The following is a 16460-nucleotide window of genomic DNA, read 5'->3' on the forward strand; positions in this document are numbered from 1 at the left end:
CGATGGTCGTGGAACTCCATGGCTTTTTAGACGCCTCGGACGTAGCGTTTGGAGCGTGCCTCTATTCTAGAGTCATCCACAAGGATGGCACCGTGACGATGCATCTGATCTGCAGCAAATCACGTATCCTTCCGAAGAAAACTAATAAGGGCAAGCCGATCACGACTCCCCGTGCCGAACTGCTCGCTGCTTTGCTGTTGTCAAGACTGACAGAGAAAACGATTGCTGCGATTGACATCGGATTCGAGTCTGTGAATCTTTGGACGGATTCGCAGATTGTGCTCTGCTGGATAGGTAAACCAGCTGGTATGCTGCAGCAGTATGTTTCAAACAGAGTTGGTGAGATTCAGCGCATCACCAATTCCTACAAGTGGAGATACATACCGACGCAGGAGAACCCAGCAGATATTATTTCGCGCGGCATACTTCCTCGAAAAATCCTGCAGAACCCGATGTGGTGGGGTGGCCCACCCATGCTGAAGAAGGCGATGATTGAAGACGTGCAACCTGAACCGATTGATGACGAAAACTTGCCAGTAATGAGAGCTGTGATCGCGCTAGTTGCGACTATTCCAGTGAAGCAATTGACAGTTTTTGAGCGAACAAACGATTATGACAAGACGATAAAGGCAATGGCTTACTTCGTTCGCTTTGCGAAGTTCATCATCAGCAAGAGACAGACAGTGTTGAAAGGTCCACTCACCATCCCGGAATTGATACTTGCATTGGTGGTAATAGTGCGGTGCGTACAGAAGGAAGCGTTTCAACCAGAATTACGAGCGATTGCGGAAGGCGGCCAATCCAAGCACCGCCTGTGCGGTTTAAAGTCATTCATCGATCCACGGGATGGACTTTTACGAGTGGGATGCAGAATCAAAAATGCTCTCACTTCTTACGACAGCCGACATCAGATGTTGCTGCCAGCTGGACACCCGTTCACGGCAGCACTAGTACGGAATTTGCACCTGACGAACCTGCACATTGGACAGAAAGGTTTACTCGCGATAGTCCGCCAACGTTTTTGGCCGTTGCGAGTGAAATCTACAATTCGCAAGATTAATCGATCCTGTATTACTTGCTTCAGAGCGAATCCACAGAAGACATCTCAGCTGATGGGCGATTTGCCGTCGTACCGAATCCAGCCTGCGCCGACGTTCGCATACAACGGTGTGGACTTCGCAGGCCCGTTTATGGTGAAATCGTTGACTACAGCAAAGAAACCTCTAGTAACAAAGGCTTACGTCAGCTTGTTCATCTGTATGCTGACGCGGGCGATCCACGTGGAGCTAGTAAATGATTTGTCTACAGTTGCCTTCTTGGCTGCCTTGCGGCGATTTTCCAGTCGTCGAGGACTACCAAAGAAGATTTTATCCGACAACGCTACCAACTTTGTTGGGGCTCAGAACGAGTTAGAGGAGTTGGGACGTCTGTTCGAGGACCAGCAACAAACCAAGAAGATCACCGAATATTGCAGAAATGAAGGAATTGAATGGTCTTTTATACCGCCCCGAAGCCCCCACTTCGGCGGTATTTGGGAGGCCGGATTGAAGCAGGTGAAGCACCATCTGACACGAATCGTTGGAGGACGTCAACTGTCGTACGAAGAGTTCTACACAGTGCTGACTCAAATCGAAGCTGTTCTAAATTCGCGACCGTTGGTGCCGTGTTCTGATGATCCGAATGATCTTACCGCGATCACTCCTGCTCATTTCCTGATAGGCCGCGAGATGAAGGCTGTGGCCGAACCGTCTTACCTGCATCTGAAACAGTCAACGTTGTCGCGGTGGCAGCATGTCCAGGCAATGTTTCAACATTTTTGGCGAAGATGGACAGCTGAGTACCTACCGGAGCTGCAGAATAGGTCGAAATGGACTAAGAAAATTGATGTTCCAGTAGGTGCCATGGTATTGATGATCGATCGAGATGCCTCACCTTTTCAGTGGCCACTGGGAAGAGTGTTGGCAGTACACCCGGGGAAGAACGGCGTAACCCGCGTCGTTACTGTGAAGACATCGAAAGGCGAATACAAACGGGCTATCACCGAGGTGTGTATGCTCCCCTTGGATGGCGAAAGAGATTGAAACCAGTTGTTCCAACGCCGGGAGGATGTTGGATGAGAAATACAACCCATCGTTCCGGGAGCACTGCAAATTGTACTAAATCTAAAATGCGCACACACACTATTGTATCTTCTTGAATAAAATCAGTTACGTAGTCAAGTTAGCCAGAATCGGACGTCTTTTATTTCGGTTCTCGCTTACAGTCCTTTAAAAAATACAGTCCACTCAAGATTGAAGGAACAGTCTTTTTTATAGTAAATAATCCCTTTTAATATGTTTGTCGTGTTATACCGTCATGTTCATGAAATTTTATGAATTTGCTTATAATTTCCAACAACTTTTCCAAATACATCAGCATGGTTCTTTTTTTGACTCAAGCGTAACTTTTGAAAAGGGCGTATCGATTTGAGTAAGAGAAATCTTTGATAATTTATATCTCAAAAAATATGAATCGTACCGAAATAGTGTGTTAGAAAGAGTTATAGAGTATTGTTGGCTTAATTTGAAAAAAAATTACACTGAGAAGAAAAATTAGTACTCTTTTTTTTATTTACAAAATAAAATTTTAATTTGCGATATCAAAAAATATGTATTTTTTTATATTTTTTTCAATTTTTTCATATAAAATAGAAGTCATGTAGAAAATTTAAAAAATGGGCTCAAGATGGTAAAACTATTTTTGACGAACTTTGTGGAACATCGAATTTTTAGGAATTTTCGAAACTTCAAGTTTTTGTATGTTAGCAGTCATTTTTATTCACAAATTATGAATCCTGATGTTAGTTAAAACAAAAAAGGTTTTCTATTAATCTCCTTCTAAATGTAGCCATTCTCGAGATATTTAATTATTATACATAGTGGGTACAAAACGTAGCGGAACTAAAAAATCTTTTTTATCTTAATACAAACTTCAATCAATCAAAAAAATTGTTGGAAATTATAAGAAAATTCATTAAATTCTATGAAAATGACGGTATAACACGACAAACATATTAAAAGAGATTATTTACTATAAAAAAGATTATAAATTAGACATATTTTTTTTTAAATATCTCGAGAATGGTTGCATTTAGGACATCAATCACATCAGAATTCATAATTTGTGGCTAAGAATGATTGCTAACATACAAAAATTCGAAGTTTCGAAAATTACTAAAAATTCAATATATGTGTTTTGGATATTGCAAATTGAATTTTTATTTTGTAAATAAAAGAAAGAGTACTAATTTTTTTTTCTCAGTGTACATTTTTTTCATATTCGACCTCGAATACTCTATAACTCTTTCTAATAGCGAATTCGTTTTTGTTCAGTTTCAACCTCAGTGCCGCACTAACTGCTGTCAAAACGTTTTTTTATTCAGTCAGTTTCGCACTCAGTGTCGCACTGGTTCGCCCCGAAAGCTGTTAGTTTCGCACTGAGATGTTTCACGGGTGGCACTCGGGTTCACCAATACAACTATACCGAACTGTCAAGTTCCGAGTATATTTTGGAAAATCTAAAAATAAAAACTATGAAGATGAAAAACCTGCTGCTTTTGCTTTTGTATTATTGGAATCGTAATCCAATTCGGATTCTGATTTTGAAAGTATATTCGAGCAGACGGCATTAAGCTACGTGTGCTTTCATTGGGAGGCGAAAATAATGATGGATATTCAGGTGGAATAAACCTGCTTTCAAAATCAAAATTATGAATGAAAATTTACTTTAACGTATCGAATATTTATTTCATGTGATGAAATAAGAGGTTTTTTTTCGATATCACAGAAACATATTGAACGAAAACTGTGGCTAATGATGATTTTATATTATAATAGTAATTATTTGTGGAAAAACCAGGAAATGCATCGACAAATGGTTAAGTAAGTGTCAGAACTACATGTTTCAAGTAATAAAACAATATGAAGTGAAAACATTCATTCAAACTTTTATATTTTTACACTGCACTTGGCCCTGCTGATCTGATAGAGAATAATTTACCTCCCAAGCATTAATATCGCCATTAGACGTCGACACTGTACATTTATCGTCGCGAATATAAACAAATCAGACTATATAACGCACACCAACAAAACACCGCATTCGTGAAACTGAAAACGTTTTTTTATTACAGAGTCAGTTTGGCACTGACTCAGTTTTAAAAACGAATTCGCTATAAGACACTATTTCGGTACGACTCATAGTTTTTGAGATATGAATTATCAAAGATTTCTCTTACTCAAATCGATACGCTCTTTTCAAAACTTACGCTTGAGTCAAAAAATTCCCAATTGCTGTGAAAAACTCATATTTCCTCTAACCCAAACGGAATACACACTTTCATTCGAATCATGTTTTGTCATTTGTCGATTTCATTTGGAATTACTCGTATGAAAGTAAAGATTTGCGGGAGAAACGATCGTTTAATAATTCTTTGTGGTAGATTAGAAAAAATTTATTCGGTTGTGATATACGAAACATATTGATGCTGTATTTCCATGTGAAAATAATTTACTCTTTATTTCAATTTCCGGTTGCGCTCAGTATGTAACATTCGTGGTACTTCCGTTTCTTCAAAAGCAGTCAGATCAACTGTTCCTTCAGTTCCAAGTAATATCTCAGTTTTGTCGAAATGTTTCTATATCTCTCAGCTTCACTGTTTACAACAGATCGGTATTGCATTAGGCGATTGTTTTCCCGTGTATTTCTGGTTTCAATAAAGAGGTTGTGATTTACCTATACCTAATCAATATCACCGGATACTACAATCAATTCGAAATAAATAAAAATAAGCTAACGAGCTAGTGATGTAATTGTAACCGATCCGTCGGTACGGAATGATAGCTCCATAGTGTACCGATCGGACCTTCAACAATTTTTACAACTATGTAAGTCATATCGATTATTAAAAAAAACAGATCTGAAAATAACAACGGTTTTCTCGATAGTTCACAACTGTGTATAACTAAACCCGCGATAAGGATGTTTATGTATTTCCCATTCTTCGTAGATATATGAATTTTGTCCAAACATATAAATTTACTTTGCTGATGAGTGTGGTTATCTGCGTGAATTTTGGTTTCGCCAACTCCTGCACTAAGTTGACGAGATAATGATCGTTCCCAAAAAGAAGTAAATAAAAACTTTCGTTCTTCATTATATAAACAAATGTACAGTCGAAACAGCAATAAACTATAAAAATATGAAGTTTATATATTTATACAAATTTGGGGAACGACCATTCGGGAATGATCCGTGCAGTTACGCGTTTTTGAGGGGGGTTTTTAGTCTTTGCAAGTCGCTTTCAATTTCACCACAATTTCAAAGTTATGGTTCGATAGTAAGTACTGTAAATTGAGGGGAAATATCAAGGGGTTAGATCAGCGAAAACAAACGATTTTTCCTGGACCAAGTTCAGTGTTATGTTCTTAACTAATAATATATTGTATACGATGTAATCGCCTTCATTGTTGTTAGCTCAAACCCCCTCAGTTTTCGATGAGCCCAAAGTGTGGTTCGAAATTAGGTGATTTCAATAAATAATCAATATCGGAGGGATTTATCGACAAAAGTGGTCTTTTCATCGAGAACTGTGATAAGTGAAATTTGGTACTTGACATTGGTTTTTCATACTTCCTGTAAATTCATCCAAAAGAGAGCAACAAAATGGTAGTTTCCTAGTTCTCGACATGTTTGAGCAGTGTTTATAATTGTGTCTTTGCTGTTGCTTTTTTACTTGTGTTAGGATGATTATTGGTATTGAAGATGTTCATTTTGGTTCTTGAGTTTGATGCTGTTGGCTTTCCACTTGTATGGCTGTCGCTTCCCCCTTAACGTACATTCGATTGGCACATGCTCGATTAACTATTTGCTCATCTGTGTTTTTCGACCGATAATTTCTTAAAAATGGTTATTCTACCAATGTTCCTACGATGCCTACATTAATAATGGGTGTGGCTTCAATCCAAATGTTATTGCTATTCTGATTGATTTTTCATTGTAACTTTTATGCGCGTCGCTCGTTATTTTTTGAAGCGCTGTTTCTAAATATAAGCGGGATTTTCTAACACTTCAACATGATTTGCTTTGCTTGCTATTGGTTGGATAGAGTTTGATTGTTGATAGCGAACAGCTAATGATGGTTTCTTGCGTTGTTTATTCTCCAGGTAAATCCATAGTTCAGTCAAACATTGCCATCGATGTGGTCGGAACAACCTCGAACAGCATTTGGAAGAAGAGTGTGAAGTTGTCTGAAAATGAGAAACTTTGATTAAAAAAGAGTAACGATCTACATTAAAATTACTTCCAATTTGTTTTGAACTATTTTCTTTATTATTTCGTTACACGGAAATCTTAACTGAGTTTAAAGTTTGTGGTTAAGACATAACCTATAGAATTTCGTTGGAATGGGTTCAAAATTCATGGGGAACATGGACATCCCTACAACAAAATTATGACAATTGTAATTCCGTCATCGTTTCATGTACAGTCATGTTCCTAACCTCCCGCAGCTGCAGCAGCAACAACTACAAAATTTCATCTCAATCGATCCAACCATGCTGCAATGTTTGCAACAGATGCAACAGCAAATGCAGCAGTAGATGCAATAGTCGTCGCAACAGCAGATACAGCAGCAGCAGGCATTTTTGAAGCAGCAAGAGCAGATGTTTCGGGACAGACAAGGTCTACGTCCGGATCCGGCAAAAGTCGAAGCAATCTGCAATAAGCGTACGCTGTGATATCCGCTGATGATGGGCTCCTCAAAACCGACAAGAAGTTCGTCTGGTCAGTGGAGTGCGACAAGGCATTCTCTACGTTCAAGCAGATCCTCACTACAAATAGGCTTCTGACGCACTACAATCCATAACGCGAGACTATGATAGCAGCGGATGCGTCATCGGTTGGAGTTGGAGCAACCATCAGCCAGAAGTTTCCAGATGGGTCGATGAATACGCTTTCAGTGCACCAATAGTCGCTGAACAAGCCTACGGTCAACCAGATCATGAGTAGGCTGACCAAATAGTTCAGGAATAAAAACGGGACACGTAACCCATGAAAACTTTCACATCATAACATTGGGTTCGCAACTTAATTCGTTCCGTTTTTTGCATGAAAAACACATTTATTTGAATAATAAAATGAATTAAAACATTATTCACAGTATTGGCCATTGCTAGCCACTTCTTTTTTCCATCGGATTCCGTCGAGAAGCGTTTATCTTTTGGGCTTGAGCTTGGGTAGACTGTTGTTAGTGGTAATGGATGAGAAGAATCAGGATTCACTGTGGTGAGTGATGTAATTCTGAAAACGCGAACTCTCAACTATTCGGCGAAATAAGATTTCGAAAATAGTATCCATTCGGACCTGAGAAGGTCACTGAGAAAACTGATCTAAAAACTGTTTTTTTTTTTTTTTTTTTTTAATAAATTCGTTTATTTTTACAGGCTCAGTTACATAAGTTTAAAGGAGCCGAAATCTTAAATATATTTTTAAAACTATATATATGAACAATTTTCTTAAATCTATGGTTAGTAATGTGGGAAACCGATTACTCGTGGTGGACTCGAGATTAAAAGGGTGACATTTTCTCAGGAAAAGGATGGGGTATAAGGAAATTATTACAATGTTGATAATCACACACACTCAATTCTTAAATCTATTCGTACATCAGTTGTGAATTTACATTTCAATCTTCTGTTTATAGCAAGCGGACCAATTACTCACAAAGGAAGAAATGAAGGGTATAAGGATAATCACACACGAACATCGATAGATTTAAGGAAAACATATATTTGGGACATGTAATCAAGGTCTAACCGAGCCAACACATCTCTCACCGGCACATTGGGCTGCCTTCCTCTAGCCCGAAGGGAGTTCTCTAAATTCGATCTGGCAACAAGATACACCTCACACGACCAAACAACGTGTTCGATGTCGTGGTAACCTCGGCCACAAACGCAGATATTGCTGCCGGCCAGATTGAAACGAAAGAGTAGCGCGTCTAACGAACAGTGATTGGACATGAGTCGGGAGAAGGTGCGAATAAAGTCCCGACTCAAGTCCAGACTTTTGAACCATGGTTTGAGGCTAACCTTAGGGATAATCGAGTGAAGCCACCGGCCCAATTCATCTTCGTTCCATTTGCGTTGCCAGTTAGCGATGGTATTTTTACGGACTAAAGAGTAAAATTCATTGAAGGCGATTTGACGCTGATAAATATCGCCTTCAATCGCACCTACCTTTGCTAATGAGTCAGCCCTCTCATTACCCGGAATTGAGCAATGAGAAGGGACCCACACAAAGGTAATGACATAACAGCGTCTGGATAAAGCACTCAAAATTTTTCGTATTCTCTCAAGGAAGTACGGCGAGTGCTTTTCCGGCCTCACTGAACGGATAGCTTCGACAGAGCTAAGACTATCCGTTACAATGTAATAGTGTTCAACAGGTCGTGAGGCGACGCTGTCCAGCGCCCAATGAATTGCTGCCAATTCAGCAATATACACTGAGCAAGGATTCTGAAGACTGTGTGAGGTGCTAAAAAATTCGTTGAACACTCCAAATCCTGTGGACTCATTTATAGTGGACCCATCAGTAAAGTACATATTATCACAATTGATACCCCTATATTTTTCATCGAAGATCGTTGGAGCGATCCTCGATCGTTGGTAATCTGAATATCCATGGATATCTTGCTTCATGGACAGATCAAAATGCACAGAGGAATTGATGTAGTCAGGGAAACAAACACGGTTGGGAATATACGAAGAAGAATCAACCTGCATGGAGATGAATTCATGATATGAACTCATGAATCCGGAGTGAAAATTTAGCTCGATCAGCCGCTCAAAATTTCCGATCACCAATAGGTTCATGACCTTACACCGGATGAAGAACCGAAGAGATAATAAATTGAAGCGATCTTTTAGTGGGAGTACGCCTGCCAAAACCTCGAGGCTCATGGTATGCGTTGAGGGCATACATCCCAACGCAATACGGAGACAAAGATACTGAATTCGCTCGAGTTTAATTAAGTGTGTTTTGGCAGCTGATTGAAAACAGAAACTGCCATACTCCATCACTGAGAGAATAGTTGTTCTATACAACATTATAAGATCTTCGGGATGGGCTCCCCACCAGGTGCCGGTAATTGTACGGAGAAAATTTATTCTTTGTTGGCATTTTTTACTCAGATACCTAATATGGGCCCCCCAAGTACATTTGGAGTCGAACCAGACCCCAAGATACTTGAATGACATAGCATGAGTGATCGGTTTACCCAAAAGTTGAAGCTTTGGTTTTGCTGGTCTATGCTTCCTAGAAAAAACCACCATCTCTGTTTTCTCCGTGGAGAATTCGATCCCTAGCCCAATGGCCCAGGTTGAAAAATTGTTCAAAGTATCTTGTAAGGGTTCTTGTAGGTCAGATTCTGTTGATCCTACGACAGAGACCATTAAAAACTGTTGAACTATATATTTTTATTCATCGCTCGTATTGCGTTTCCAATTTTTCTAACAATTATTGACCGAGGTTAATTTTGACATCTTGTGAAGGTTGCCGAGAAACTCCTTTAATGCAAAACGAACATTGAAGCATTAAAGTTCCTAGACGATACATTTTTCAACGGAGGGAGTTTCTGACTTGGGAGTTTATCCATTATTTTCTATGCAGAATAGCCATGGATAAGAGCTATTACAACCTCAATAGTTTCAGGTTCTTTTTCGGAAAAAGCTACTACAGAGGTCCGTCAATCACGTTTTGAAGCCAGGAACGAATCCAGTCAATTTCTTATACCCTGTTCTGAATTAAAGCGTATTCCACTCAACGTGTTCTTCATTCTATACCTTACGCTTTACGCCTCACCACTTTTAAATCGTCCGAACCGTTCCCTACAATATCTATCCGAGTCACCTTATATGCACTGTTCTTCCAATGGAAACATAAAATCAAAACTTCCCGCAAATGCTGCTTATTTGCAATGAAACTCGACATTTCCAACGCAGTAAAAATTGAGCTAGTTGTTCAAAACTCAATGAATTGTAAACAATATTTGGTTGATAGATGTCGACACTTCACGATTCAGCAAAAATCAACTCACCATCGACTTTTAAAAGCATTCCCAATCTTATTGAGTGAATGAAACAGTGAAAAAACCAAACAATCAAACATTGCTTTGTTCTCTACAACGAAGATATATTCAGATAAAGAAGCAACCTTACAAAATAGAATATGGTTTTCGATTTTTTTTTTCATAAAATTTGTCAAATTCCAGATCAAAGTTCGGTAATTACAACTGGCACGGATCTTTGTTCTACCTTTTTATCTCATTAATAATAATTTGTGTTTGTTCTCATTTATCTGAACAGGAATAAATACCTTCTACTAATGCTACTTTGAAACAGTTTTAAGAAATTTTGCCTCCTGTATTCCTCCTGAATCAACTAGACTTTTAAGAATAGTTTGTACCTCATTAGTGAAAAACAGTTCATCCCGTTTATGTTGAAGAATTCTAATAAAATAATCAAAATTAACAGCAATTTCAGCAACATTGTCTTAACAAGGCCAAGATATGTTTGAAAGGACACTAACGATCTGTGGTGAAAAGTAACTGTAGTTTGAGACCCTGGTTTCCAAATTAATCGCGTAGTACAACAAGACGTTCTTCTTGTGAATGAAAATAGGAAGGTAATCGGTCAAAAACATTGAAAATCCTCTCGATAGAGAATCCAAGAGAAAGGAATAGTACGATACCATGCTCAAGCAATTTTGCATAATGTTCACCGACGAAGTCGCAAAAACACTTCAATTATTCTGCATTAACAAACAATTGGCAGACAAACTCTTTCCCTACGAACACTTTGAACAAAGTTAAAATTCAAATTCCAATTAGAGTTCATTTGAAAGAAAAATATTGATAGTAATGCTAAAGGAATAAATATATATTGTTTATACTCAAAATACGGTACAGATTGGTAAAAAGATGGAAAAATCAAAAATGGTCCAAAAAACGGTACTGTCCCGTTAAAAACGGTACGTTTGGTTAGCCTAGTCATGACGGACTGGCGATATGCTTCGCTGTGACCAAGTTTCATAAGTTGCACTACAATAGATCAAACTAATGGTTGCAGTGGTTCAATGCTCCTACAGAAGAAGAAGTTCCATAAGTTTGGCCGAAGACTCACTGCAAAAAGATCGCGCTACACTTCTTTGGATCTTTGGTTCGAAAAATGGTATCCCAGTCTACACGGCAAACCGGGCACTCCAGTTACTGCTATACGACTTCAATATCCTCTATGCAAACACAACGAAATTTGGTAACGCCGATATTCTATCACGGCCAATCAATCAACACGTTACGGAAAAAGATTTAGATCAATTGCATTGGACCCAGTTACCGTACTTCCTCTCAATATCAGAGCCATACAGCAGGCCACCCGTTCCGATACTGTTCTCAGCTAGGTCGTTTCGTCCAGCAAGAATGGTCGCAGTCAAAAATGGCCATTCGAGACCGTACAATTGAGCATTTTTTCGATCGGAGTGGTTCACTGTCTACGGTTCAAGAGTGCGTGATGTTTGCCGAACGGTTAGTGATCCCGAGCGAGTTTGGCGTGCGTTGCCTACAACATCTTCATCGAGGTCATCCTGGCATCTAGCGCATGAAGGCAATCGCGCACAGCTTCCTCTGCTGGCCGTCAATTCATACTTCAAGTGGGTCGAAACCATCAGAACGGAATCGATCACAGCCTCTGCAACGATCGAAATTCTTCAAAGCCTCTTCGCTCGCCTCGGAATACCAAAAGCGTTTGTAAGCGACAGCAGTACGCAGTTCACTAGTGTCGAGTTTGCACAGTTTTTTTTGTATTGAGAACGGTGTTGACCACGTGACAACCGCACCATTTCATCCGCAATCCAACGGACAAACGGAATGGTTCGTCGCCATCTTCAAGCGAGCTATTAAGAAGATTCGATCAAAAAGAATCCAGAGCGCTTTGGGCACTTTTCTGTAGACTTACCGAACAACACCGATCGTGTGTCAGCACCAGAAGGCAAATCTCCGTCCGAAGTTATATTGGACGCAGAATTCGGGTCAATCCGGACTCACTTCATCCACCAGCTGTTTGGGAAATAGTCAATCAGATTGTTCCGAAGCCGTTCAAGAAAGGTGATGCGATCTACACGAAGGTACACTCCAAGAACTCATGGAGGTCATTCTGGAGCGTGTTGCACAGGTGATGTTCAACGTATGGATTGAGAATAGCCGGATGATTCGTTCGCATATCGAGCAGATTCGAAGCCGAACGGAATTCGACCCCAATGCTTCTAGCTCAATTCCGCCCAAGGTAGTTACACCTTAGTTGTGTTTGGACGACTTATTGCGAGCATGGAACCTGCACAAACCGAGCCATCCACAATAAACGGGTCCGTCAACACTACCAGTAACTAACACTGCCACAAGCCGAGCCGGTTGCATCAACGCCGTCTACGCTCACAACTCCGGCTGAGGATTTAACACCATTGAAGATGATTCCATCCACGCCAGCTTCACCAAGCATAGTCTGGGTTGCACCAGAATCAACAACAGATAGTCGTCAATCCTCTTTTTCTCACCTATATCCAAATCTGTAGTTCCTTTGTCCTCTGCAATGGCTGGCCTATCACCCAGAACTACTGAAGTCGGAACTGCTGTACAGGTACCACGCCGCTCTTTATGTCTGCGAAGACTGCCGACAAGGTACCAGTTGTATTGAGAGGGGAGATGTTGGTAACATGGATATCCCTAACTCAAACACCGCTGAGCTCACGGTGGCGGCTAAGCTGTCACCCATAGATGCGCGCAACAGTAATATATACAAAAATTCGCAATTCGCAAATCGGTAGTTCAAGCGGAAATGCCAACAAAAAAGTAAGATCTGCACGCATATTCATAAAAATTGCTAAGGATTACATAGGCCTGGACGGCGAAGAAGCATTCTGCAAAATCGATCCAACAAGCGAATACAAACATTGTCAGCCAAAGTTGGATGTTGGCAATTTCACCTGCTAACCGATAGCAACATCCGGCATTATCTTGCGAATACGGTCTGCTGGTGTCTCGGACACCACCCTTCTATTTATTTTATCTTTGTTTGGTTACGCGATCTTGACCTAATTTGCATCATATAACTATTAGGTGTACCTGTACCGGTACAGATAACTTGACTGCGTAACTTGATTATTATTCCAGTGAATCAAATTTCCAGACATTCGTTGGAAAGCTACTGTCATTGCGCGTCTTTTTCAGTATATGTCAAAAAGTTGAAGCGTGAACAACATAATTTTTTGCCACTTCCAATATGTCGAATTTCGTACCAACGAGAGTTTTTGCGGGGAGTGTTACTTCATTACTTCATTATGAAGAAAAAAGCTGCGGTAAGTCATCGCATTTAAGTGGAAGTTTATGGTGACCATGCTCCTACTGAGCGAACGTGTCAGGCGTGGTTTGCACGGATTAAAAGTGGTAATTTTAACTTGGAAGACGAAAAAGATTCCAGGCCGCCAAAAAAGATTGTAGATGAAGAATTCGAGGCTTTTCTCGATCAAGATCCGCCACAAACGCAACAAGAACTTGCAGATACACTTGGAGTAGCTCAGCAAACCATATCCGATCGTTTAAAAGCAATGGGAATGATCCCGAAGATAGGACATTGGGTGCCGTATGAATTGAAGCCACGAGGCGTCGAACGGTGTTTTTTCACGTGCGAACAACTGCTCCAACGGCATAGAAGAAAGGGTTTTTTTACATCGAATCGTTACTGGCGATGAAAAGTGGGTCTATTACAACAATCCTAATCGTCGGGCAACGTATGTGTGAGGCCCAAACTCCAGACGAGAATCATCCGGCGCATCAGATCACTTGTTCGAGTGCACGTTTGCACATCTTACCTCGAGGTCGGTCCGTGGTCGAAAGAGGCCTATGCAACAACATGTCAGATCTTCTCGCCACTATGACGTGTTGCCAGTACCGATAATGAAAGCTCACATTGAGGTGGTGCTAACCTGCTGATCTACTCTTATCGAGGCATATTTAGCTCACTCACAGTATGAATACCCCGGCCATGTATCAACATCGACGGCCGCGCGGAATATTCACGGCCAGAAGGTTATGCTGTCTATTTGGTGGAACCAGCTGGGTGTGGTGTACTACAGTGGTAGACATTCGTTTAGCCGCACCCTATTTTTCCTCAATATTTTTAAAAATAAGTCAATTATTTGTACAGTTTTGCTCATAAAAGACGATTGTTGTTTATTTTCGTCGAATTCATTCTAAGAAAGTAAAAATTCACTTTTTGTTTTCTAAGTAATTCAAATATGTGGAATCAGGGTGAAAATCCGTTTAGCCGCATCCTAAAATTTCAATAAAAGAAAATTTGTGCGGCAAATTTCGAGCCCAATCGGTAGCTAATATTTAGTACGTCCACCTCCATTTCGGATCACTTTGAAAACTCGACTTGGCATCGAGTCAGACAGCTTTTAAAGTGTTGCCGTATTGATTATAGCCCAACATTCTTGAATTACTGCCTTGAGACTGGAAATGTTGTTAAATTGTCATCCGTTTGCATAGACGGCCAAGATTCTCCATAGGTTCTCTATGGGATTGCAATCGACTGCCAGCAGGTCATTCAAGAAGCGGAATGTCCTTCTCGGCAAACCATGCCTTCGATTGCTTGGAAACGTGGATCTATGCATAACACTACTGAAAAAACGACATTCTCGGTAGCGTTACTCTCAATATGGCCGATCAAAACGTCCTCCAGTAATTGAAGATACTTTTCGGAGTTCATTCGGGTGAAAATGAAACAAATGAGACGCTTGCTGTGATAGGAAACGGCTCCCCGCACTGTCAAACTTCCGCCGCCAAAGTTTCGCTTCGATCTCACGACATGCCGTTGACTTAAATTGTACCAATAGCAACTGTAACAGTCCAGACCATCCAAATTGAACTTTTTCGCCGGAAAATACAACATTTCTCCATTCTAGTTTTCATTCCATGTATTGCCGGGCGAAAATGAGATGGTTCTGCTTATGGGTGGCGGTCAGTTTCGCTCGTCGCTAAACCGGTCAAAACATACTTGGAAACGCTGAAATGGGAGGTCCTGTCCCACCCGCCGTATTCTCCAGACATTGCTCCGTCCGATTACTACCTTTTCCGATCGATGCAACATGGCCTGGTTGACCAGCACTTCTCTAATTTTGATGAAGTCAAACATTGGATCGATTCGTGGTTGGTCGACAAACCGGTTGATTATTTCCGCAAAGGGATCCGTGATTGCCAGAAAGATGGGAAAAAGTTGTGACTAGGATGGGCAATACAGCGCGAGCTCGATTATATACAGTCTCCGATTTCTTTTCACTGTATATAATCGAATCCTGTATATAATCGAGTCAAAAAAAATTATTCGTTTTTTATGCATATATTTTTTTGTTTATTGAAAATAAAAAAAGAATTTAATTTTTGATTCATCCCCTTAAAGTTAGAAAACACTTTTCTCACATGAAAAAAATATTTTTTTCAGAATCTTTCAGAAAGTGATAGATGATCATATTCGATGAAAAAATCCTTCTACGCATATGTTCAAATTCCAACAATGACAGAGTTATAGAACTTTTTCTTTGTTTCGGACTCTGTTGCCTCAAATTGGCTCTACACCAAAAAGAACGCTGCGTAAGCCAATTCTGTTGCCTTCATTTGAAAGATGAGAAAATTTAGTACAGGATGTAGTAGTGGAGCATCTGAATTAGTGCGTTTAAATAACTATTTCGGAAGTGAACATTTCAAAGTTAATAATTTTTAATGTGTGATTATTAATTTTATATCGAAAATTCATATTGAACTTTGTTGTTTCTATCAATCAAATTAAAGTTCTCAAATCACTCTACAATTTGTTCTTTGACACCCAACTTCTATCTTTCTTAGTTTCGCTGCTATATCGATATAAACAATTCCTGGTGCAAACTCAAGCAAAACCTTCAAAAATCACGATTTTTAGCTAACTGTCCATATAACTAAATTTCCACCTTAACCTTCAAAGGTTACATTTTTTCTTGAAACAAGTCATATTTGAAATGGAATTTTTTTTTTCCAAACTGTATATAATCGATTCCAAAATGAAAGCATTTTCACTGAGACGGAAACCTTGCTTGCTTGAACAATTTAAAAACGCCTCTTTCTCGGCTTAAACTGTCGATTCCTTCACACTCCGCAACGCTATTCTAATTTGTAGTCACTATTATGAATTTTCTGTGTTTCCTTATCTTCCCCAACGAATTTTACAACTTCGTCAGTGTCCGAGAACGATGTTGATATTGAATTAATATCAACGAATGACATAACTAGGGGTATTTCTCTTCGTTCACATTCCGTGAACGCAGAGCAGAATGAAAGA

General features: G+C 39.9%; 1 protein-coding gene across 2 annotated transcripts in view; it reads right to left on the reverse strand.

Moving 5' to 3' along the window:
- Positions 1–4530: 4530 nt before the first annotated feature.
- The window catches only part of LOC129775007 (b(0,+)-type amino acid transporter 1), a 114381-nt gene continuing 102451 nt past the window's right edge, over positions 4531–16460 (reverse strand). For both annotated transcript variants that reach the window (XM_055779162.1, XM_055779161.1), the window contains exon 11: positions 4531–6287. In XM_055779162.1, coding sequence (XP_055635137.1) covers positions 6217–6287 — 71 coding nt within the window. In that variant the 3' untranslated portion in view covers positions 4531–6216. The remainder of the gene's footprint in view (positions 6288–16460) is intronic.

Source organism: Toxorhynchites rutilus, chromosome 3 (assembly GCF_029784135.1).
Source record: "Toxorhynchites rutilus septentrionalis strain SRP chromosome 3, ASM2978413v1, whole genome shotgun sequence".
Classification (NCBI taxonomy): domain Eukaryota; kingdom Metazoa; phylum Arthropoda; class Insecta; order Diptera; family Culicidae; genus Toxorhynchites; species Toxorhynchites rutilus.